Source organism: Musca domestica, unplaced genomic scaffold (assembly GCF_030504385.1).
Source record: "Musca domestica strain aabys unplaced genomic scaffold, Musca_domestica.polishedcontigs.V.1.1 13, whole genome shotgun sequence".
In the NCBI taxonomy this organism is placed as follows: Eukaryota; Metazoa; Arthropoda; class Insecta; order Diptera; family Muscidae; genus Musca; species Musca domestica.
The window spans coordinates 9,871,224-9,895,854 of NW_026712172.1; the positions used below are offsets into that span (position 1 = coordinate 9,871,224).

At 36.4% G+C, this 24,631-nt stretch overlaps 2 protein-coding genes across 3 annotated transcripts; both read left to right on the top strand.

The window, feature by feature from the left end:
- Positions 1-784: 784 nt before the first annotated feature.
- LOC101889154 (probable 4-coumarate--CoA ligase 1) lies at positions 785-6,882 on the top strand. Of its 2 annotated transcripts, XM_059118620.1 has the most exons (5): positions 785-932; positions 991-1,181; positions 1,238-1,641; positions 5,699-5,818; positions 5,886-6,882. In XM_059118620.1, exons 2-5 carry the CDS (start codon positions 1,041-1,043, stop codon positions 6,844-6,846), a joined length of 1,626 nt encoding a protein of 541 aa, XP_058974603.1. In that variant the 5' UTR covers positions 785-932; positions 991-1,040; the 3' UTR covers positions 6,847-6,882. The 2 variants fall into 2 exon arrangements, with proteins under 2 accessions (XP_058974603.1, XP_005191165.1); XM_005191108.4 differs by having other exon boundaries at positions 809-1,181.
- A 4,975-nt stretch (positions 6,883-11,857) lies between these two features.
- Positions 11,858-24,342, top strand: LOC101888676 (alpha-tocopherol transfer protein-like). Its single transcript, XM_005191105.4, has 6 exons — positions 11,858-12,182; positions 16,146-16,305; positions 17,714-17,795; positions 23,620-23,925; positions 24,004-24,140; positions 24,206-24,342. Exons 1-6 carry the CDS (start codon positions 12,092-12,094, stop codon positions 24,249-24,251), a joined length of 822 nt encoding a protein of 273 aa, XP_005191162.1. The 5' UTR covers positions 11,858-12,091; the 3' UTR covers positions 24,252-24,342.
- The last annotated feature ends 289 nt before the right edge of the window (positions 24,343-24,631 follow it).

Consider the following 24,631-nt stretch of genomic DNA (forward strand, 5'->3'; position numbering starts at 1 on the left):
CTCTACCAAAACGTGGACCTACATTGCCCATTTTCAATACCAAAAGTCCTGCAGACATAATATACATTTGAGTAAAATTTTAGCAATCTACTTCAATTCGTTCGGAAGCTAGAGTGATTTCAACAGACGGACAGACAGAGAGACGGACGGACATCGCTAAAGCGACATAAAATTTAATGCAGATCAGGAATATATAGGCTTTGCGGGATCTAAAATGTCTATTTCGAGGTGTTACAAAAGAAATTACAAACTTAATATACCCTCCATACTATGGTGGAGCTTATAAAAATGAAACTCCCGATGTTGGTGAATTGTTTCTATTGAAAAAAGATCTCACTTGGGATCGGTGAATTTTTCTGTATAGAAAAAGTCCTCCCCGGTGCTCAGTGAAAAAGTTTTCCTCTGGGGTGGGGGAATTCATTTCTATTGAAAAAAAACGCTCCTGTGGGTAGGTGAATTTTTGAATCAACCGAATAAAAGACATCCCCAGGGGTTGTGAATAGAAAAAAGACCTCCAGCGGGTTCAGTATTTATTTTCTATAGAAAATAAATCTTTCCGGGGATCCGTTAATTTTTTTCTATAGAAGAAACCCTTTCCTGTATTGGTGAATTTTTTCCATAGCAAAAAAAAAATAATAATCCATCCCGTCCGTTTATTGTTTGGTGACAACTCTCCCAGCCAAGAAATTGCCATAGGTCAACGTTCGAGTAGAATCGCAATATAACGTTATCAGCCAATGGTAATTCATTGATGTTCGTCTATTTGATTTGTCATTGTGCAGGTGTAAGAAGATAAAGTACACACGAACTCGCCGGGGTTTGGATTTGTGGCCTTCGCCTTCGATAAAGCATCAAATAAACGCTGCCTTTAATTATCATCAATTTTTAATGTCTACGAATGTGTTATCTACAACTTCTTATCTTTGGCTCAGGTGCGCATGGAAAATTAATTCCAATGAAGAATATTTGATATATTGAAGAAATCGAAAGATATTTTCAGTTGCTAAACAGCAAAAAGCTTGTCAACAATCGGCTTAGGCATGAATCCAGACCAAACTTATTATGACAAGGAAACTAAAATCTGGCATGGGCCAACAATAGAACCTCGTTACAGTTTAGATGACTCAATTGGCTCCGTGGTACTGGAGGCTTTGCGAAAATATCCCGATCATGTATCCCAGGTACAAGGAAGCAACATTTTCCCCTAAACCACTAATATTTTTGTCCTTTACCATAGATATGCCATCCAACGGGAAATCAATTTTCGAATCGCCAAATGGCTGAAATGTCATGCCGAGTTGCAGTTCATTTCGGTAGACTAAAGCTGCAACAAACCGAGGTGGTTGGTATTTGTGCGGCAAACAGTGACTATGTAGCACCCATATTCTTTGGAGCCATGTTTTCTGGCCTTTGCTTGAGTACCACAGACCCCAGTACCAATGTCAAAGGTCTGAAACACATCTATTCTGTGACCAAACCCAGAGTAATGTTTTGTGATGGTGATATTTATGAAAAGGTACAACAAGCTTTGAAGGAGTGTGGCCTTGCAGAGACTGTCATCTATACGGTACGCAATCACATTGAAGGTGTTCCAAATGTCATGGAGTTTTTGGATGAAAAGAATGCCGTCGAAGATTTCAGGTAAAGTAGATAGTTTTATGCCCTACAACACTGGTTATTATAAGTTTGATTGGGCCAAACACTTCGAAATATTGGTCCCCGACATTGGAAACCATTAATGGATCTTCCTATCTCGCCGAGCTGAATCGATCCAGGTCGATCCACGCTACAGGTCACAATCATGGCCTGATTGAAAACATAAGTGGGGCTAGATGATCGCATAATATGAAGGGGTTGAAATGGACCAAAAACAGAAAAACAGTCATAATTAAAGTCTGTTATGTTTATACCCTCCACCTTGGAAAGGAGGGTATATTAACTTTGTCATTCCGTTTGTAACATTCTTAAATATTCGTCGTAGACCCCATAAAGTATATATATTCATAATCAGCATAAAATTCTAAGTCGATTTAACGATGTGTGTCCGTCTGTCTGTTGAAATCACGATACAGCCCACATTATTTGACGTAGAGCGCCAAAATTTAGCAGAGGTATTTGTATTGTGTCTAGGATGGTTGGTATTTAAAATGAGATATATCGGTCCACGTTCTGGTATAGTCCCCATATAACGGTACCTCCCGATATTCGGTATTTTGATTACTTATTTCACATTTTTTCACTGATTTGTCTGAAAATTGGTACTTGTAGATCATAATGGGTCCCTGTGCGTGTGGTAAAACATTGCATGTATGGGTCCACGTTTTGGTATAGCCCCCATATAAAGGTACCTCCCGATATTTGGTATTTTAATTTTTTTGCCACATTTTTTCACGGATTTGTCTGAAAATTGGTATTTGTTGGTCATAATGGGTTCCAGCTCAAGTGGCGAAACATTACATGTATGGGTCCATGATTTGGTATAGCCCCCATATAACAGTACCTCCCAATATTCGATATTTTGATGGTTTTTGCCACATTTTTTCACTGATTTGTCTAAAAATTGGTATTTGTGGGTCATAATGGGTTCTAGTTCGTGTGGCGAGTCATTGTAATTATAGGTCCACGTTTTGGTATAGCCCCCATATAACGGTACCTCCCGACATTCAGTAATTTGATGATTTTTGCCACATTTTTTCACGGATTTGTCTGAAAATTGGTATTTGTAGTCATAATGGGTCCTAGCTCCGTTGGCGAAATATTGTATGTATAGGTCCATGATTTGATATAGCCCCCATATAACGGTACCTCCCAATATTCGGTATTTTGATTGTTTTTGCCACATTTCTTCTAATGTTTCCTTTACCCTAAGGTGGAGGGTATTAAAAGTTTGGTCCGGCCGAACTTAATGTTTTTTTACTTGTTAACATGTGCGTTCAGGGTCTTGAAGTGGCTCCACAGGTCACAATTAAAAACCCATCGTCACGGAATTTTGCATATTTAGCAGATAAAATGGGTGAGATTGTTTCGGATGCCTATCGGCACGACATAGAGTGAAAATATAAGGAAAATATCCCCGGCAAAAAAAAACAAAGATAACATCTGTGCGGGACTGTATGACATTATTTCAAAAAATCGACTAAAATGTGTTTGGACCTAAAAAAGTTTTCCAATATATTATGATGTTGTGGGATATCACTTGGTCGGCCCCGACTGACTTAGCCTTGGCTTACTAGTTTATACATAAGGTATGCACGATCTAAAATTATGGTTCATAAAATACCAATTTCATTCGAAATTCAGAACATTCCAATTGAGGATCAGGACAAACGACTTTTATGAAATATTTTTGCAATATAATGAGGTTTATTGACATCAGAAGGTAAATACGAGAGCGATGTGAAAGCGGACAAGTAAAAACAACTGTAAGTTTGGCTGGGCCGAACTTTGAATACCCTCTACCATTTGCAACGAATTTGGCAATTTCCGTGAAAAATTCTGTTAAAATCTTAAAAAAACCGAATGTAGCCGTTATATTTGGGTCAATACGACGACGTGGACCTGCAGAGGCAACTTTTGTCATAAGTCATTACAATAGTCAAATGGGATACTAAAACAAGTTAAAAAGCAGTAAGTTCGTCCAGGCAGAACTTTGAATAGCCTACACCATTTGTAACGAATTTGGCAATTTTAAAAAAAATAAAATCCGTTAAAAAGTCTGTTAAAATCTTAAAAATACCGAATATAGCCGTTATATTGGGATCTCTACGACGTGAACCTACATAGGCTTTGTTTGTCATAAGCCATTGCCATATTCAAATTCAAAACTTGAAATAAACGATGAATAATGTCGCTAAAATCATCAAAAACCGAATATAGGGAGGTATCATGGGGGCTATGCCAAAACGTGGACCTGCACAGACACTTTTCTGTAGTCTGTAGTATCCATTACGAACTTCAAATACCAAAATTGAAATAATGTCGTTGAATAATGTCGCTAAAATAATCAAAATACCGAAAATCGGGAGGTACTGTTATATGGGGGCTATACGAAGACGTGGAACTGCACAGACAATTTTCTGTCTTAGGCTGTAGTATCCATTACGAACTTCAAATTCCAAATTTGAAACAATTCCGGTGAATAATGTTGCTAAAATTATCAAAAGACCGGATATAGGGAGGTGCCGTTATATGGGGGCTATACGAAGGCGTGGACCTGCACAGACAATTTTTAGTCATAGGCTGTAGTATCCATTACGAACTTAAAATACCGAATTGAAACCATTTCGGTGAATAATGTCGCAAAAATTATCAAAATACCGAATATAGGGAGGCACCATGGGGGCTATACCAAAACGTTGACCAGCACAGACCATTTTCTGGCATAGGCTGTGGAACCTATTACGAACCTCAAATAACAAAATTGGAAAAATTCCGGTGAATAATGTCTCTAAAATCATCAAAATACAGAATATCGGAAGGTACCGTTATATGGGGGCTGTACGAAGACGTGGACCTGCACAGACAATTTTCTGTCATAGGCTGTAGTATCCATTACGAACTTCAAATACCAAAATTGAAACAATTCTGGTGAATAATGTCGCTAAAATCATCAAAAGACCGAATATCGGGTGGTACCGTTATATGGGGGCTATACGAAGACGCGGACCTTCACAGACAATATTCTGTCATAGGCTGTAGTATCCATTACGAACTTCAAATACCAAAATTGAAATAACTTCGGTGAATAATGCCGCTAAAATCATACATATACAGAAAATCGCGAGGTTCCGTTATATGAGGGCTATACGAAGATGGGGACCTGCACAAACAATTTTCTGTCTTAGGCTACAGTATCCGTTACGAACTTCAAATACCAAATTTGTAACAATTCCGGTGAAAAATGTCGCTAAAATAATCAAAATACCGAATATCGGGAGGTACCGTTATATGGGGGCTATACGAAGGCGTGGACCTGCACAGACAATTTTCTGTCATAGACTGTAGCATTCATTACGAACGTCAAATATAAAATTTTAAACAATTCCGGTAAATGATGTCGCTAAAATCATTAAAATACCGAATATCGGGTGGTACCGTTATGTGGGAGCTATACGAAGATGTAGACCTGCATAGACAATTTTTTTGTTTTAGGCTGTAGTACCCATTACGAACTTTAATAGGGAGGTACCATTACGTGGACCTACATGACCCTTTTTCAATACCAAAAGTCTTGCAGACATAACACACATTTGAGTAAAATGTTATCAACCTACTTTATTTCGTTCGGAAGCTCGAGTGATTTCCACAGACGGACAGACGGACGGACATCGCTAAATCAACATAGAATTTTATGCTGATCAAGAATATATATACTTTTTGGGGTCTTAAATGTATATTTCGAGGTGTTACAAACGGAATGATAAACATAATATACCCTCCGTACTATGGTGGAGGGTATAAAAATAAATAGAAGTTTTGAAATTGTGAGTTAATGGTTAAATATTTGGGCTGCGCCTCAAAGTATTCTATAAAATTCTTAAGTGGAAGTGTGAAAAAAATAATTAGGTCTCTAACATATTGTTTACACAACAGCCATTAGTAAGCTGTCTTAAGGATAGGATGCAGATCTTATCCACAATCTGTTTAAAAATAATTTTTTAAATATTTAAAAATATGTTATCTCTCTGACCTTTCCTAGAGTACCCCCTCTCAAACATGGCGGACGACAGGATGCCTTCTATCTTTGCACATCAGGATCGACAAATCTACCCAAAGCTGTACGTTTATCTCATTATGCCATTCTAAATCGAACTACTAGGTGAGTTTTCCAAAAATCTCTCTGACACAAGCAACCGCAATCGCAATTAAACAACATAACTTTTCAGTAACGAGCAATTCAAGGGACAAAAAATGTTGATATTCAGTAGCCTCTATTGGTTTTTGGGCATTGTGTCGTTGATCCAATGCGCAGTGAATTCTTCGATTCGTTGTGTATCGGAAAATCCATTTACCCCCAGCGATTTCTATGATATTGTGAAGCAGCATAGAATATCCATTGTGGCCGCTTCTCCGTCTCACATTCCACTATGTTTGGCCTGTCCAGAAACCCTGGCCGCCAGTGACTTATCCAGCATCAGAATTATGATTGTCACTGGGAAATCTCTCCCCTATACACTGGTTGAGAAGTTCAAGAAATATGCCGAGAACTGCCTCTTCCCCATTTTCTATGGCATGACAGAGCTGTGTGGCGGCGTTACACATGGCCTGGTGGATCCCAGCAATACGGTGGGTTACCTGGGACCCAATACAGAAATTAAGATTTTAAACGATCGTGCAGAACATTTGGGACCAAATGAAATCGGTGAAATTTACATACGTACCAAATTTGCCAGTTCAGGATATTATTGTAATCCAGAGGCAAATCGTAAGACATTCCTTGAGGATGGCTGGGTGCGTAGTGGTGATATGGGCTACTTCAACGATGAAGAACAACTGTTCATTGTCGATCGTCGTCAGGACATTATGAAATACAATAATTTTCATTTTTCACCCACCGCTATTGAGCAGGTCATTTGTGAAATATCCGATGTGGCAGAGGTGTGTGTGGTCGGTATACCAGATTTTATCTATGACCGTTTGCCTGCAGCTGCCGTTATCAGAAGGCGTGGTGCAAATATTACCGAAGCTGAGATTTGTGAATATGTGGCAAATCGCATGCAACATTTTGAGAATTTACATGGCGGAGTTTATTTCTTTGAAAGTTTACCCCTAACGGCTTCGGGTAAAGTAATACGCAAAGAAGTAACGGAAATGTGTAGCAAATTGAGGAAGATGAGTAATTTGTAAATAGTGTGATTCAAGTTTATTTAATAAATGTTAAAATAAAAATTTGTTGTTTTTGTTATTTAGTAAGTCTTTTTTCTGAGGTTACAAAAAACAAAAAGAAAACAAATATCGTCTGTGCAACTCAGGCGTCCAGAAAAATTGTTTCTAAATTACTCACTAACTGACAAATTAACACATATGCTTTGTTTCGGATCCTGCAATAATCTGTTATTTTTGCAGTTTTTTTTCGATATCATAAAGGGAAAATCGGTTTCATAGCAAAACAATTGCATATTCTTGCACCTCTGGAACCGACCAATACAAGTTAAGAGTAAAAAATTTCAACCAAATTCAGACTGCTGTCATTTCTAAGACACTCGTCCGACAGCTGTTAAAATTATTCCAGTGACAGCTCATTATATTGTTTACAGGCGTACAAAAGCATTTTGGTGAGAATTTTCCAGAAAAAAAAGTTATTCGTGATGGAATTCAAGCGTGATAGTTTGGCACTCCACGTTAGAGCTCTCCAGCATTTAAATGTGAATAAATCTTTTGTGTCTCGTACCAACGCCCGTTAGCGTGATACTGGTAGTGTAGCCCAACGTCGAAAAGTAAAGAAGCGACTTGATTGAAAAATGGCTCGTGAACAGAACATATCGCTATATTCCATTCGGCACATATTAAAAAATGAGCACGGGGTAAAGACATTGAAATTCCAAAAAGTGCAAGAACTTACATCGCAACAGAACGAAAGTAGACTCAAACAAGTAAAAAAATATTAAGTTCGGCCGGGCCAAACTTTTAATACCCTCCACCTTAGGGTAAAGGAAACATTAGAAGAAATGTGGCAAAGACCATTAAAATGCCGAATATCGGAGGTGTCGTTATATGGGGGCTGTACCAAATTGTGGACCTACACATGCAATGGTTCGCCAAAGGAGATAGAACCCATTATGACCCACAAATACCAATTTTTAGACAAATCAGTGCACAAATGTGTCAAAAACCATGAAAATACCGAATATCAGGAGGTACCGTTATATGGGGCTATACCAAAGCGTGGTCCCATACATGCAATGTTTCGCCACCGGATCTGGAACCTTTTATGACCAACAAATACCAATTTTTAGACAAATCTGTGAAAAAATGTGGCAAAAATAATCAAAATACCGAATATCGGGAGGTACCTTTATATGGGGGTTATACTAAAACGTGGACCTATACATGCTATGTTTTGCCGCACACACAGGGACCCGTTATGACCTACAAATACCAATTTTCAAACAAATCAGTGAATATCGGGAGGTACCGTTATGTGGTGATTATACCAGAACGTGGACCGATATATCTCATTTTCTATACCAACCATCCTAGACACAATACAAATTGCTCTGCTAAATTTTGGCGCTCTACGGCAAATAATGTGGGCTGTATCGTGATTTCAACAGACAGACAGACGGACATCGTTAAATCGACTTAGAATTTTATGCTGATTATGAATATATATACTATATGGGGTCTACGACGAATATTTAAGGATGTTAAAAACGGAATGACAAAGTTAATATACCCTCCTTTCCAAGGTGGAGGGTATAAAAAGATAAAGAGTTGCTTGGCTTGGTGAATTGCCGAAAGTGGTGAACTGCCGAATTTGGTTTTCTCCGATGAGAAAACAATCGTTGTCCAGCAGTTTGTAAACAAACAAAATGATCGTGTTTACTTGCCAAAGAGGTCAGCTGAAAATGTGCACCTTCGGTGTGGGCTGCCATTACAGCCGATGGTCGCTCTCCTCTCGTATTAATCAACCGTGACAGCGTATTAAAGCTTTGGGCACACAAACATTTTGGCCGCAGACCTTGTACATTCCAACAGGACTCCATCACCATTGCACTCAGCACGCTCCACCCAAGAATGGTAACAAAATAAGGTTCCTCGCTTTCCCGTGCACAATGGCCACCAATCCGTTGGACTATTGTGTCTGTAGTATTTTGGAAAGCAAGGTTGGCACTAAAAAATAACAGATACCAAAGTGTCGTCGCCGGGAATGGGCCAAAATGCCACAGAGCAACATTCGGGCAGCGTGTGACGGTTTCATTGGCCGTTTGATGGCCATAATTCTTGCCAGAGTTAACCAATTCGAAAAAATCTAAAATGTGTTTTTTTTTTTGCTTTTATTCAATAAAATAAGAAATTATGGCGTTTGACTTTGTTGCAGTTTTTTATCTCATCCTGTATTTACGTAAACAAAGATCAGCTGACTGACATAATATATCTTGTTTAGAAATCGAGTAAATTTGAAATAATTAGTTGTTACGTGTCCTTTTCAAAGCAAAGAGATGGCTCTATATTGCCGACTCCCTTTGGGCAGCTACCATCCTCACATCTGTAGCCCAGGAACGTACACAATTCAATTCGGACTATTCCTACGAACGAGCTCAGAGCTCAGGCATCCACCCGACCATAGTCAAACTACTGATCTTTTCCTGATGACCCCTATTAACGCTGGAAGTCCACCACTTACCTCATCTTCTTTTTTCAGTTAAACTATCATATTTTTTATTGTCTACAGGTTCACATAGTATTTATTGTAAGAGATTGAAATTTTATGAATATATATCCTTTTTCCTATTATTACTATTTAAAATACAACACAAAAAAACTGAGACGCAATAAAATAAGTACAGATCAAAAAAAATAATTTGGAGTCTGATTTTCTATTTTGTTTTATTTTCCCTCTGACTGGAGGAATATCGAAAGGTTCAAAGAACCAATAATGAAATAAATCTCAATAAACAGTACGACTGGCCTATTAGTACCCACTATAACTTGGCAAAACTACGCCCCAATCGGTGACTACGCTCAATAGAATCCAATAACCTAGATTTCCTAATAGAGCTCTATTATAGACAAACCTAGGGCTTAGGATCAACTGTATCAGACTATGCACAATTTTGTGAAACAAATACCCCGTACACTAGACGAGGAATTCATTTAAGCATTAAATTTATATCATTTGCACAAAAAATAGTCAATTTGGATTAAAAGAATGCAAAGCAAATATAAATAAGTCATACAATAAAATAACTTTTCATCGAAACAAAAAAATGTATGAATATAAATTTGTTTGACGATTTTAGTTAGTTATACTTATTTTAGCTCTCGGTCAGTTCCTTTTATATTGCCATATTGTGGCTGAGTTAACTCGGCGAATTCTGTTATACGTAAATTCGCTCGAGCGGTAAAGTTAAATATTCTCGGGTAAATTTCTGGTACTGAGCTTTTAACAAATTGCAAAGTTTTTTATCAACTCGAGTGCTCCCCATAGATGGCAGTTGGCTATGAACCGTAAGATTTTTTTTTGATTTTCTTCACAATATATTTTAGGGCCTATATTTCCCTCTAAAGACACGTCCTTCCAACGAAAAAGATTTCCGTTAGCATTCCTTGTTAATTGGTTTTATCACACGTCTGGGAATAAATTCGGAATTTGTACCCTATTATCTATTATCTTTCTATTCGCTTTATAATAACTTTTTACTTGTTTCCCAAAAAAATTCTTTTTGGCAAACTCTTTCTTTATTATTTAAATTTGATGTAAAGGTTTTTCACTCAGCACCAACACTTTAAATCCTCTTTTTCTGGATTTCACACCTATCTATAAGCTTTGAGAGAGAAATGACAGCTTTCCATTAAACGACATATTGATATATACCTTATTGTTATCCTTGTTTTGTCCTTATTATTTGTCCCTTTCAACAGGCGGTACCGGTACGCATAGGTCTTCCTCTCAGAGAGCTTATATTTAGGGATATACCAATAACTTCCCCCACTTCTGGCAATATAGATTACAAAAAATGGAATTGGTTCTTACTCCTTGTGTTTCACAATCATTGACGAAGTAGTCTTTGCTTCCCAAAGCCCTGAGCAGTTTCTCCACAGTTTCACCTGACATTGTTCGTTCAACCTCACTATCATAATTTCTCCGTTTTGGTAGTTACGGAAGAAAATTGAACGTAGTCAATCTTTGGTACGATACATTTTAATGTACCCCTCATTCCTTAGTCCAGTAAACTTATATCCAAGGTCATGTTCATATTGGTCTTCAAAGGCATCGGAGAGGCAGTGGCGTAGATTTATTTGATAATACGAAGCTTCCTTAATAACTTCCCACGTTGGATATGGTATCGAGAGCTCGAATGATAGATGTGTTGAGGCGAATATATTCCGATGTTGATAACTGTAATGAGAAAGGAAAACAGAGCTTGTGATATGTTCCTGGGCGATTACAAAGGTTACTAGATTACCAGTACAAAGCTCACTGAATAAACCAATATACACATTACCTGCATTTGTTTAATCCATCACTTATTTACTTGTTACCATCTCACTTCGATGGATGTTGATCTGCACTATTAGTCCTCAAGTATTTGAGCTTCTTAAGAGTTGTTACTACTCAATATGACTTCATCATGCTCCTTGCTCCAAATCCTTTCGGTTGCCCCGTCATCATCGATCCTTGCATCCCCATTTTGAATGATAGGTTCGGGACATAAAAGCCATGATCTCAGTCTTTGCCTTCTGATTTTCAAACAACATCTTGCTTGAACTTCCAAAGAAAGCTAAGAATTCCTGCTTAATAACCCTAATTCTCCAATAACTAAGACAGCCAAGGAAAAATTCAGAGACGCAAAAAAAATTATTTTAAATTAAATCTTTCCCTTGCTTCAAAATATTGAACGAAACTTTCGATTTCCTTTGTTTAATAAATACAATTATGATGAAGTTAAAAGTTACAGCCAGTTGATCTTTAACAGATACAGCGTATAGTTTAAGGTGCATTTATTGATCTACTGACCCACAAACAAAAGCGACAACAACTCATGAATAACATTTAACCACGCCAACGATAAACAAGTGTCGTAGACTCCGATAAATCAACAACAAAAAGTCCAAACTGGCTGACTGTCTGGCTGGCGATTGACTGGCCAGTAACAGTAATATCTGCTGAGTTCAACGATTGATTCAGTTGTTGTTGAGAAGGCAGGCGTTAAAGAAGCACGCACGCCACTCTCTTCTGTGTTTGGATGAATTCATTTTTGGCGGTCAGATGCTGCGCACAAACAAAACAACGACGAGAAGAACGCATCTATAAATAAATGCATTTTCATTGAGAATAAATACAAAGAAAGAAAGCAGAAACAAAACAAAAAAATACAATAAGTAATTCACTGACAAAAATATTGCAGAATATTTAATTTAATTTGAAATGGAAGTTAAAGGCAATAGTGACCAAGAAGAGATTATCGATAACCTTCAGAAATGGTTTGAAGATAATACAAAATTGCCCAATAAAATTGGTGAGTATTTCCAACGGTGGTAGCTAATTCTTGTGATAAGATATCTACGCCGGTTAAAAGAATGCCGGCAATTAGAAACAACTCAAAGGTATTTGTTTATATAAACGCTTGTGTGAATTTATTTGAACAACCGGTTTGGAAGTTTAATAGTGATTCTCGTGTCTCTTTTTCGTTTCTTTCGTAAACAAGTTGTGTTTTTGTTAATAGGTGTTCATAGAAATATGAACATAATTTTTACATTAGTTTAATCTATACATAGACAATGCTCGATCATAAAATATTTTATTGCCGTAGTCATAAATATCGGGAAAACACTTGTGTTTTAAATAAGTGCAGCATAGTTTATGACACTTAATGTGAACGGTTGGGGTGCACTGATAATAAGGGCAATGCCCAAGTGATAATGCACTCAGCCGACAGAAGATAAGTGGAGGTTGTTCTAAAAATAAGATACCCTAAGAATAATATTGTAGCTTAGCTCTTAAGAAAAATATTTAACCAAATAAAATCAGAATTGAAATAACACCCTAACCGTTCGGTAGGTTTTCTCTTCTCATTCAATAGGTGTGTTTGATCACTCAATAATTTGTATCAATTTGTAAATGAAAGCGATGTGAGTGAGGAATTTCGACCGTTGTGTTATAGAAAGTTTGTAAATTCTTTATGAAAATAATTATAAGTAAAAAGTTTGAAGAAATTTTTAATCAAGTAGAGCGGAGAAAATACGGCAAAAGAATATTTGTGGAGCTGTGTTTGCAACAGCATTGCCGCTTCGGTTATTATGAGAATATGTTGTGGTAGCTATGGAAAGCGTTGTCGACATTTTATGGTGGCGGCCATGGTGAAATAACAAGGTGTTCCTGCAAATTTTAAAAATAGATGAAATGTCAAAATTTGTTTACCCTTTTTTGACTGTAGTTTAACTTTTGTTCTGAAATTTCAATCACAATAATGCATTTGACATTATATTTGGTAGTCTGCTGGCTTGGCAGGTGGACTTTATACTTGGGCCATGGTTGCAGCGTTATAAACGTCAGCGTTAGCTGACAACAGTGTTGTATTGGCGATCATCCCAACTTTCGGGCAAGACAAGGTCCGTCCTTGAACTTTTATTTTACATCTCGGCAGGATCTACGCAAGTTCAAGTATTTTTCCAATACCACTACTGTGTCTAAACATTATTTAAATATTAGTTGAGGGCATTAAACATCAATATTAGTTGAGGGCATTTGTGACGCCGCGTTTTCTCACTTTGAAGCTGGGATTGATTCAGCGGGGGGCCAGGGCAGGCGGTGGCGCAAAAGTAAACTTCCGATGTTTTTTGGCTGTTAAAAACTGAAAAACTTTGATGTCTTGTAAATGACAGCCGCCACAGTTTATTGTCATATGAGCCCTTTTTATGACATCTTCCATCACTTTGGCCAACATTTTCGGCGATAGGTAATCACATTCTTGCCGGATATTGTCTTTAAGAACTGAAAGAGTCTGAGGTTTTTTGACATAATCCCGCGACTTCAAAAAGCCCCACAAAAAGAAGTCGCAAGCGTTCGAATCTGGCGATTTTGCAATCGCTCACGCCACTGGGCAGGAGCGTATGTTACACGCGATTGGCGGTCAACAGCTAACAACTGATGCACCATCTGAACTTTGTACGGAAACATTTTCAAAACTTGTACCAAAATTCGTTGTAAAGACCGTCGATTGATTCCCAATTGCGTGCCACGACGTCTGAGCGATGTCGACGGCACTTCAGTAACATCCTCGGCTACAGCAGCAATATTCTCTGCAGAACGGATACTCCGGGGTCTTTTGTTGTGCCAGTCTCTTCGGCTAAACATCGCATATTAACGTGCACATATTTCGCATGCGATGATTTCAGAAAAAAAGACAAATCGTAAAACTTATATCAATTTTTGATAGGAGGATTTCGTTTGCGCCACCTTGTATTGTGGGAATACAGTTCACATCATTAAAAATGTGTATACACTTGATAATTTATACCGGCACTCATGGTAGAAAAATATAGGAAGACGCGTCGACACAGCTGCTGGGAGAATGAACTGTCGAACCAATTTTGGAATTGAAAATGTTGAATGAAAAATTATTTAAATTTGTAAAAATTGTTGAAAAACGCGAATTATAATACCCTCCGAATGACGTAGTATAAGAAAACATATAAAAATTTACTTATATTTGAAAAAACATTTAAATTTTTTTGATATATCAATGCTCCCAAGCGTTGATGCATCTACCTGTATTCTTCTGCCATGCCGGCACTGTATAAATGGTGATTCTTCTATCGGTTATGGGTTTGAACTCAGGTAGTGATGACAATAACTGGGTTTGGATGACGACAGATGGATGGACGGATGACAAGGACATCGTTTACGCTACAGGGACGCGACCTGTGGACTCTTTCAAAATACACTCGAGTGTAGGGAATGTTAGGAATCCCACTCCATTTCAACACTGTCACACAATACTTTCTATGTATAGTAAAGGGAACGTTGGAAACTCCACTATGCGTATAAGAGAACAAACTCCATAAATCTAAGAGCTGAGGAAACGTTAAAAAACCCTCTTAACTCTAATTACGTGAAACAATACTCTTGGACGTAAAGGGAACTTTAGAAACTCCTATCAACTGAAACCACTTAATACAATGCTCTTAGAAGTAAAGGGAACGCTATTAACCCCACATTACTTACAAGATAACACTTACAAACTCCACAAGGAACGTTATAAACCCCACTCAACTCTAAGGACGTCACAACAATTGTTGCAGTTAAGGAAACGTGGTAAACACCTCGTAACTTCAACGAAAACTATCTACTGATACGATTGCGAGGAATCGTTATACACCTATTTTGGCACATCGACCTTCAACAGACGACTTACCTGGAACAACTCCTTTAATACTGTGCTTTGCATACCGAAGCCGCCTATCTCCTATTGCCAGACTGATTTAGTTCAGCTATTCGCCGATAGATGCGTTCGATCGTTGTTTGTTTATGTTAGCATTGAAGTAAATTTACCATGGTGTGGTCTGTCAGAAATTCTGACGTATATGACATACTTTTGCGACGTATCATACATACATAAATTTAGACAAATAATAAGAGTTTTTGACAGAAACGTGGTGATTGAACACAAAGCCATATAATATAATATTGTTGCATTAATTCAATAGATGGCGTTGGTAGTGAAAAAAATATATATTATGACACAATATCGTAACATAGCATTATGATATAATGTAACATAGCGGACACTTTAATAGGAGTCCATATTTATCATATCTGTTGCTTTTCTCCACAGCTTAAGGTATTTTTCGTGATATCGGCATAAAATATTTCTGCAAATTTTCTAATAATTTTTTGCCATGTCGTCGGTCATCTCTTACCTAATCGAGACAATAAAAGGCTATGTGTATTCTGTTCAATCTTTACAGTTTTATGCCTTTGGAACAAAACGCTAGCCTCAGTTTTAAAGCTCTGTGAAGTAACAGATTTGGAAGTCTTACACAAGGAAACTTACCTCATTACGATCAGCGAAGTTTCAATAATACGACCTAAACGTGGGATATTATAGTATTTTAGACTTTTATGACATTTATACTTTTTCTACGTTTCATACACGTATATGACGTTTACAACTTTTCGACAGTCGAAAACCTAAAAATCTGTCAAACAGACCATCTCTGACATTTACATACAAAATCTCTACCTGGGTTAACCCTGATAATTGACCAATTACAATAAATCTGACTATACAAAACATATTGTACATTTGTGATAGGTTAACTTTTACTCACTATTACTAGGAGACTAGTTTGACCGTGAAATTAAAAATTTTGTATCCCAAAACAAGTTCCACGACTTTTGGTCATTACAAATTCTATTGATAATTTTTTTATTTTTTCAATATTTTCATTTCTATTTATTGAAATTCACTTTTTTGCAGATCGCATTGTTCTGACGCGTTTCTATTATTGTATGTTCAAGAATGTTGAAGAAACCAAAAAACTACTAGAAGTTAATTACGCGATGCGTAATAAATATCCAGAACTATTTATACAACGAGATCCGGAAGATGAGGATACGGAAAATACATATGCTTTTACGTAAGTATTTATCGGTTATACAATACAAATTTTATGAAACACGCAAAACAACTTAACAATTATTTCGATAGCATGCAATGCAGGGCGAGATTAAAAACTGCAATAAAATCAAACGCCATTATTTTTACATTTTTTTTTTAAATTTTATTGAATGAAAGCAAAAAATTTCGGAAATAGCATCAAATTTTAGAATACGTTTAGATTTCTTCGAATTGGTCACCTTTGGCATGAATTATGACCTTCACGGTCAATGACACACTGTCACATGCTACCCGAATGTTGCTCTGCGGTATTTTGGCCCATTCCCGGCGAAGCGCTTGCTTGAGGTAATAGACACTTTGGTATATTTTAGTGCCAACCTTTCTTTCAAAAATACTCCAAGACACAATATTCCAATGGATTGGTATCAGGAGATTTTGGTGGCCATTGTGCGCTGGAAATGAAGCGAGGAACCTAATTTTGTAACCATTCTTGGGTGGCGCGTGCTGAGTCCAGTAGGAATGTAAACAAACAAAATGATTGTGTTTACTTGCCAAAGAAGTTAGCAGAAAATGTCCACGGTTGGCCACCAGAACTCAAGCGCTGGCCATGTTGATGGTGTGGGTCGCCATAACAGCCGATGGCTCTTTCCGCTCCTATTAATCCACCGTGGCATCAGAATAAATGCCGAATATTATAGCGATAATATTCTGGAGGGTGTATTAGACCTTGTACACTCCATCAGGACTCAGCATCACCGCAATCAGCACGCGCCACCTAAGAATGGTTACAAAATGAGATTCTTCGCTTCATTTCCAGCGCACAATGACCACCAAAATCTCCGGATACTAATTCGTTGGACTATTGTGTCTGTATAATAGTTGTTATTTTTCGAATGCAAAATGTAAATAACGCTTTTGCGAATGCTTTCCGTTAGTATGCAGATCCCACACCTGATTTAAAATCAATTAAGTCGTGAGACGATCTATATTTGTATGATAAATCTGGTTCAATAAATCCTGGGTCTCAATTCTTGTTCTATGAAAATGTGAAATGAAAAATTTTATAAAGGGAAGAAATGTCAAATGAAAAATTTTATAAAGAAAATATTTTTCATTTCATATTTTCATAGAAATATTTCAGCCCCTGATAATGTGGGTTAATCCGGATAAAGTTTTATATCTAAACGCAATATCATTCATTAAACATTAATACAAGAAGATCTTGTTTGTTTATTATCCGCTTTGCGAAACTAATCACAATAGTCGTTTTGACAGCTCGTCTAGATGATCAGCTTCTCAACTAATTGTTTTGTGAGGAAGACATCTGAGTAGTGATCAAAGATATTCTCTGTAGTTAAAATAATTGCTAAGTTGTTTTGAACTTTGGATAACATAGTATTAATTACAACATTTTCTTACTCCCACAGCTATATGGTTCCCTTGCCGGGATTGACACACAGAAATTATCGAGTAACCTATGTACGCTTTAAGAATCCGGATCCCAAAATGGTTTGTTGAATTGTTTTAATATTTTATAAACAAAAAGAAAAAGATCTGACAACTTTGTTCTTTAACTTCCCCTTTTTCAAGGGGTAAAATACTCACAGATAACTGCTTGTGTAGAATTTCAGACAATGCCATTGAAAAATGTGACTAAAATCAGCAAAATACCGAAAAGTTATATGGAGGATATACAATATCGTGAACCTATATAGACAATTCTCTTTCAGGTGGTTAAGTACTCAGAAGAAACTCCTTGTGTGAATTTTAAGCCAATTCCATTGAAAAATGTGGATAACATCATCAAAATACCCAATATCGGGAGATACAGTTATATGGGTGCTATACGATAAGGTGGACCTATATTGACAATTTATTTTTCATTAAGTAAGAATTTCAGACAATTTCATTGAAAGATGTGGTTAAAATGTTCAAAATACCGAATATGATGGCTATACGATATCGTGCACCAATATAGCCCTTCTTCGAATTACAGACAAAAGGCAGATCGATGCAAAATTTTAGCTTCCTATCTTTATTAATTTTGACTCTAGCGTGATTCCGCGATTACAATGGACAGACGGATTTTTTCAAAATTATTCATTTCACAACATCTCACTGTCAAAATATAAATTCATTGTGCATACACATATCAGAGGTCGGAACCTGTTTTCTAATCAGTGAAATTTGACAAAGTAAATTAGAGAAAATGCACAGATGGGAATGGTTATTTGAAATGATTTTACCTTTTTATACCCTCCACCATGGGTAGGAGGGTATACTAACTTTGTCATTCCGTTTGTAACACCTCTAAATATTCGTCGTAGACCCCATAAAGTATATATATTCATAATCAGCATAAAATTCTAAGACGATTTAGCGATGTCCGTCTGTCTGTCTGTCCGTCTGTCTGTCTGTCTGTCTGTCCGTCTGTCTGTCTGTTGAAATCACGATAGAGCCCACATTATTTGACGTAGACCTTTGAAATTTGGCACAAGTGTGTGTATTGTCCCTAGGATGGTTGGTATTGAAAATGAGATATATCGGTCCACGTTTTGGTATAGCCCCCATATAACAGTACCTACCGATATTCGGTATTTTGATGATTTATGCCACATTTTTTCACGGATTTGTCTGAAAATTGGTATTTGTAGGTCATGACGGGTCCCTGAGCGTGTGGCAAAACATTGCATGTATAGGTCCACGTTTTGGTATAGCCCCCATATAACGGTACCTACCGATATTCTGTATTTTGATGATTTATGCCACATTTTTTCACGGATTTGTCTGAAAATTGGTATTTGTAGGTCACAACAGGTCCCTGAGCGTGTAGCAAAACATTGCATGTATAGGTCCACGTTCTGGTATAGTCCCCATATAACGGTACCTTCCGATATTCGGTATTTTGATGATTTATGCCACATTTTTTCACTGATTTGTGTAAAAGTTGGTATTTGTGGGTCATAATGGGTCCTAGCTCGTGTGTCGAAACATTGTAATTATAGGTGCACGTGTTGGTGTAGCCCCTATATAACGGTACCTCCCGATATTCGCATTTTAATGTTTTTTGCCACATTTTTTCTAATGTTCTTTTACCCTAGGGTGGAGGGTATTAAAAGTTTGGCCCGGCCGAACTTAATGTTTTTTTACTTGTTAATTTTATCATGTCTTTACCAAAAAAACTTTCCTAAGAAAGATGATGCTGCTATTGGCAAAGGTTACCGAAACAAAGTAGAAATTATTAAAGTATTGTCAACTAGCTTTGAGATTTTAACAATTTTTCCGTTTCTGTGCTTTCTGGACAAAATAGTTCGCCTACAAGAATTTCGCTTATTTAATATTGTTAATATTTCAATAAGAACAAATAATGTATCAACATTAACTGCAAGGTATTCGTATTGAAGAATGAAGAAACTTTTTAGTAGTAAAACTAGCAGAAGAGAGAACAGTACGAAATGCCATTCTCATTTAGGTGTGCTCAAAAAATAAGGGAACGGAAAATTAACAGAAATGCGATAAAATGTCAACATTCAAAATTCCAAAGAAAACAGTGTAAATCTAACTGGTGAAACCATGGTACAATGAATTCAAGGTAGGGCAGAACTACCATCCCAACATACCAAAATGGCTTGAGAATAATATTACAATAAGCTTATGAACATAAGCCTTAAGCTTGAGAAAATCTTGAGAAAACATTGAAAAGTGTTTGTGTAACAAGTATAGAATAATCGAAACGGAACCCTTATTTATAAGCTTATACTTGAAATTGTAGAATAAGCTTACAAAAATAATATTAAAATAAGCTTATTTTTGTAATAGTATACAATATTATTTTTTTTAATTTTTAATCATTTTTCACATTTTTTTTTCTTGATGGACATCCCAGTAGTCACTCCTTCATGTGGCCTTGATACCCTGACGCTTTCTTCTCCCTTATTTGAACTTCTGCATCTCTTCCACTAAGACTACACACATATTGAATTCCTTCATCTTTTTTGATGCTTCCAATCTGAAATGGGATTGGAATAATTTATGTGAAAGATTCCCGGATTTATTATTCATCCATACCTTAAGGTTTCGGTCCAGAAATGGGTCCTAAATTCGCATGATTTTGTTTCTTGCTGACAATTTTCACAAAAAATCAAAACTAATTTGTCAACAAGGGACAGATTTGAGAAATGTTTGTGGAACATAAGTGTTTCTCAAGCATTGTTGAAAAATTATATTTTTATAATATTGTTCTCAAGCTGTATTGTATTTTTGGTATGTTGGGAAAGGACAGATTTGAGAAAAGTTTGTGCAAAAAAGTTTTTCTCTAGCATTGTTGAGGAATTCTTACGATAAACTATTTTCATAATATTATTCTCAAGCTGTATTGTATTTTTGGTATGTTGGGATATGATTTCAATTTTTTTATTTTCTTGGCTTAATATGTCATCTTTATTTGTTTATGTATGTGTTTTCTTTTCAATAATAAAAAAATTGTTCAGAAAATATTCAAATTCGGGTGTTTTCAAAATGTTTATTTCAACGTATGCATCTACGAAATCTAGAGTTTTTGTAGCGAAATAATCCTATAGAGATATGTAGTACATGATTTTGAAAAGAAGTTTTGACCTTTCATTCAGTTATCGCGTTTTTCAATTATTTATTCAAAACAAATGCAACAAGTTGTTTGATTTTTTTATTGTTTTGATACTAATTCTGACATTACAAGCCAAACAGGTAGACCTCTATACTTGCAATTTTTTCAAAGTTGATCTACCTTCTCTTCATTGTACCATGGGTGAAACCTTACTGAAAAGGACGCCAAAATTTAAAAAAAAATAAATATTGAAGAAGGTAAGTCAAAATTAACTGCTGGAATCATCCAAAAGTGAATACATCAGTTGCTCCATATTTTCTCTTTATGTTTTTGCACGACAAATATTAGTTTTTCCTTTAGTGTTTAAGTTGATCTTTTTTCTTTACATTTGTTGTGACGCGCGGACATTTAAATGTATCAATACATTTTTCAACCTTGTTACCCCTGCCAATTAAATGTCAAATTTACAAGTTGCACATTTCTGCTCGGCCAAATTCATGTAGCTAAAACAAGCAGAAATGTGCACTCAGCGCCATTTCTTTTCTCCCCAAAAAGTATATATATTCTTGATCAGCATAAAATTCTACGTCGATTTAGCGATGTCCGTCCTTCTATCCGTCTGTGGAAATCGCTCTAGCTTCCAATCGAAATGAAGTAGATTGATAAAATTTTACTCAAGTGTATATTATGTCTGCAGGACTTTCGGTATTGAAAATGGGCCATGTAGTTCCACGTTTTGGTATAGTCCCCAAATAACGTTACCTCCCGATATTCGGTATTTTTATGATTTTAGCGACATTATTCACCGAAATTGTTTCAAATTAGGTATTTGAAGTTCGAAATGGATACTACAGCCCATGGCAGAAGAATACAGGTAGATGCATCAACGCTTGGGAGCATTGATATGTCAAAAAAATTTAAATGTTTTTTCAAAAATAAGTAGATTTTTATATGTTTTCTTATACTACGTCATTCGGAGGCTATTATAATTCGCGTTTTTCAACAATTTTTACAAATTTAAATAATTTTTCATTCAACATTTTCAATTCCAAAATTGGTTTGACAGTTCATTGTCCCAGCAGCTGTGTCGACGCGTCTACCTATATTCTTCTACCATGCTACAGCCTAAGACAGAAAATTGTCTGTGCAGGTCCACGTCTTCGTATAGCCCCAATATAACGGTACCTCCCTATTTTCGCAATTCTGATGATTTTAGCTACATTATTCTCCGATTTTATACCCTCCATCATACTATGGAGGGTATATTAACTTTGTCATTCCCTTTATAACTCCTCGAAATACTCATGTCAGACCCAACAAAGTATATATATTCTTGATAAGCGTAAAATTCTAAGTCGATTTAGCGATGTCCGTCTGTCTGTCTGTTGTTATCACGCTATCTTTCGAACGAATTAAGATAGAAAGCTAAAATTTTGCACACATGTTTATTTTTCCAGTAGACAGGTTAAGTTCGTAAATGGGCCATGTAGGTCCACTTTTTCATATAGCCCATATAAAGGTACCTCCCGATATTCGGTATTTTGATGATTTTAGCGACATTATTCACCGGAATTGTTTTAAATTAGGTATTTGAAGTTCGAAATAGATACTGCAGCATAAAACAGAAAATTGTCTGTGCAGGTCCATGTCTTCGTATAGCCCCCATATAACGATACCTCCCGATATTTGGTATTTTCATGATTTTAGCGACATTATTAACAGGAATTGTATAAAATTTGGTATTTGAAGTTCGTAATGAAGACTACAGCCTATGACAGAAAATTGTCTGTGCAGGTCTACGTCTTCGTATAGCCCCCATATAACGGTATCTCCCTATATTCGGTATTTTGACGAGTTTAGGTACAATACCCACCGATATTGTTTGAGATACCGTGTTTAAACTTCGTATTGGATGCTACAGCCTCTGACAGAAAATTTTCTGGCTGGTCCAGGTCTTCACACAGCTCCGATATAACGGTACCTCCCTTTATACGATATTTTGATGATTTTAGCTACATTATTCACCGTATATTTCAAGTTATCGAATTTGAATATGGAAATGGCTTATGACAGACAATGCCTTTGTGGGTCCACGTCGTATAGACCGCAATAAAACGGCTATATTCGGTATTTTTAAAATTTAAACAGAATTTTTTAAGGATTTTATTTTTTGAAAAAATTTGGGTTCGGCCGAACTTACTGTTGTTCAAGTTTCGTATTTTATTCAAGTTTCGCATTTGAATATTGTAATGTCTTATGACAAAAGTTGGCTATGCAGGTCCACGTCGTCGTATAGGTCCTAATATAACAGCTACATTTTCTATTTTTAAGATTTTAACAGAACTTTTTTAGGTTTTTTTTTTTGGAAAATTATGAAACTTTTTCAATAACATTCAAAGTTCGGCACGGCCGAACTCACTGCTTTTTTTCTAACTCTTATACTGCTTTTTTAACAGAATATTTAATGGATTTTTTTTTTTTTTTTTTTTTTTTTTTGAATATTTTCTAATTTGTTCCAAATGGTGGAGGGTATTCAAAGTTCGGCCCGACCGAACTTACTGCTTTTTTTACTTTTTTAAATGCAACTAGAGCTGCTTAAGTAGTGTATACATTATAGAACAAAAAGGTCAGCCACTGAAGATAAAGCTTACAACCAAACAATTGATGACAAAAATTTTTGTTCAATTAGCTGTATACTCGTAGTGGAACCACTTCTTTATAGCAAATAATATATCGGCCTAATTACAGATGCATTTTACACAAGACGCCAAAACTCTCCTGATGATTGGTGATTGTCGTTTTACAATGCCCGATGCCGTGGTCAATGACATTCCAGTTGTGGCCGAAGGTGATGTTCTTGTCATGGATATGGAGGGTTACCGTATGCAACATGTTGCTGGCGTATCGTTGAGGACTCTACGCATATTCTTAAAATTCCTACAACAGGCCTATTCGGTGCGTATCAAAGGCTTGCATTTCATTAATTGTCCATCGTATTTGAATAAAATCATGGCTGTGGTTAAGCCCTTTATTAGCAAGGAGGTCTATGATATGGTGAGTAATATAAATTAGAGATTTTCTTCCAGTAACGGAATTTAAAGGGAATTAAAATGAAATAATATTCATTTTTAGATGCACTTCCATGTCACTGGCTTGGATACTTTATATGCCCATGTACCTCGTGACATACTCCCCGAAGAATGCGGCGGACATGCCGGTAAAATTGAAGACTTGAGTGACCGGTTCTACAAACAGCTATTATCCAAAAGGTATGTTTTCAATTTTTCGTCACAGTTAAAAAAGTATATCTAAATATTTTTGTTTACCTTTTCAGAGGCTATCTAATGGATCCGAAATATTGGGTCATCGAAAAAGTATAGTTCCCAAGACCATTTTATGACAATATAATTAAAATAAGTATTTAAATATATGGGCTTTAATAAATAGCATCGACAAAAATATTTTAAATAATTTTTACCGGCTTGTTTACCTTTGGAAAGGACACTGTTATTCGGAAACAGGATCCTCGAGGTCTGAAATCAACCAATGACGTCGAAAGAGCAGAGAATATTGTCACAATTGTCCTTCTCTCAACATTTGAGAAATCTTGTCCAATATCACTGGGAGAAATTCCCAACAGGTTTGGTAAACTAGAGAACTTGCGATTCTTCGGTCAACACCAAGAAGGTCTTATAACAGGACCAGCAAAACTAAACTTAAGGTGGGAATATATAAAGGGCTTATTTGACTGACTTAAGTC

Bases quoted from the DNA above. Each gene is read 5' to 3' on its own strand.
- LOC101889154 (XM_059118620.1), top strand. From the start codon at position 1,041: ATGAATCCAGACCAAACTTATTATGACAAGGAAACTAAAATCTGGCAT. The intron at 1,182-1,237 runs GTACAAGGAAGC...CCTTTACCATAG, and splicing joins ATCCCGATCATGTATCCCAG to ATATGCCATCCAACGGGAAA. The intron at 5,819-5,885 runs GTGAGTTTTCCA...ATAACTTTTCAG, and splicing joins ATTCTAAATCGAACTACTAG to TAACGAGCAATTCAAGGGAC.
- LOC101888676 (XM_005191105.4), top strand. From the start codon at position 12,092: ATGGAAGTTAAAGGCAATAGTGACCAAGAAGAGATTATCGATAACCTT. The intron at 12,183-16,145 runs GTGAGTATTTCC...ACTTTTTTGCAG, and splicing joins AAAATTGCCCAATAAAATTG to ATCGCATTGTTCTGACGCGT. The intron at 24,141-24,205 runs GTATGTTTTCAA...TTACCTTTTCAG, and splicing joins AAACAGCTATTATCCAAAAG to AGGCTATCTAATGGATCCGA.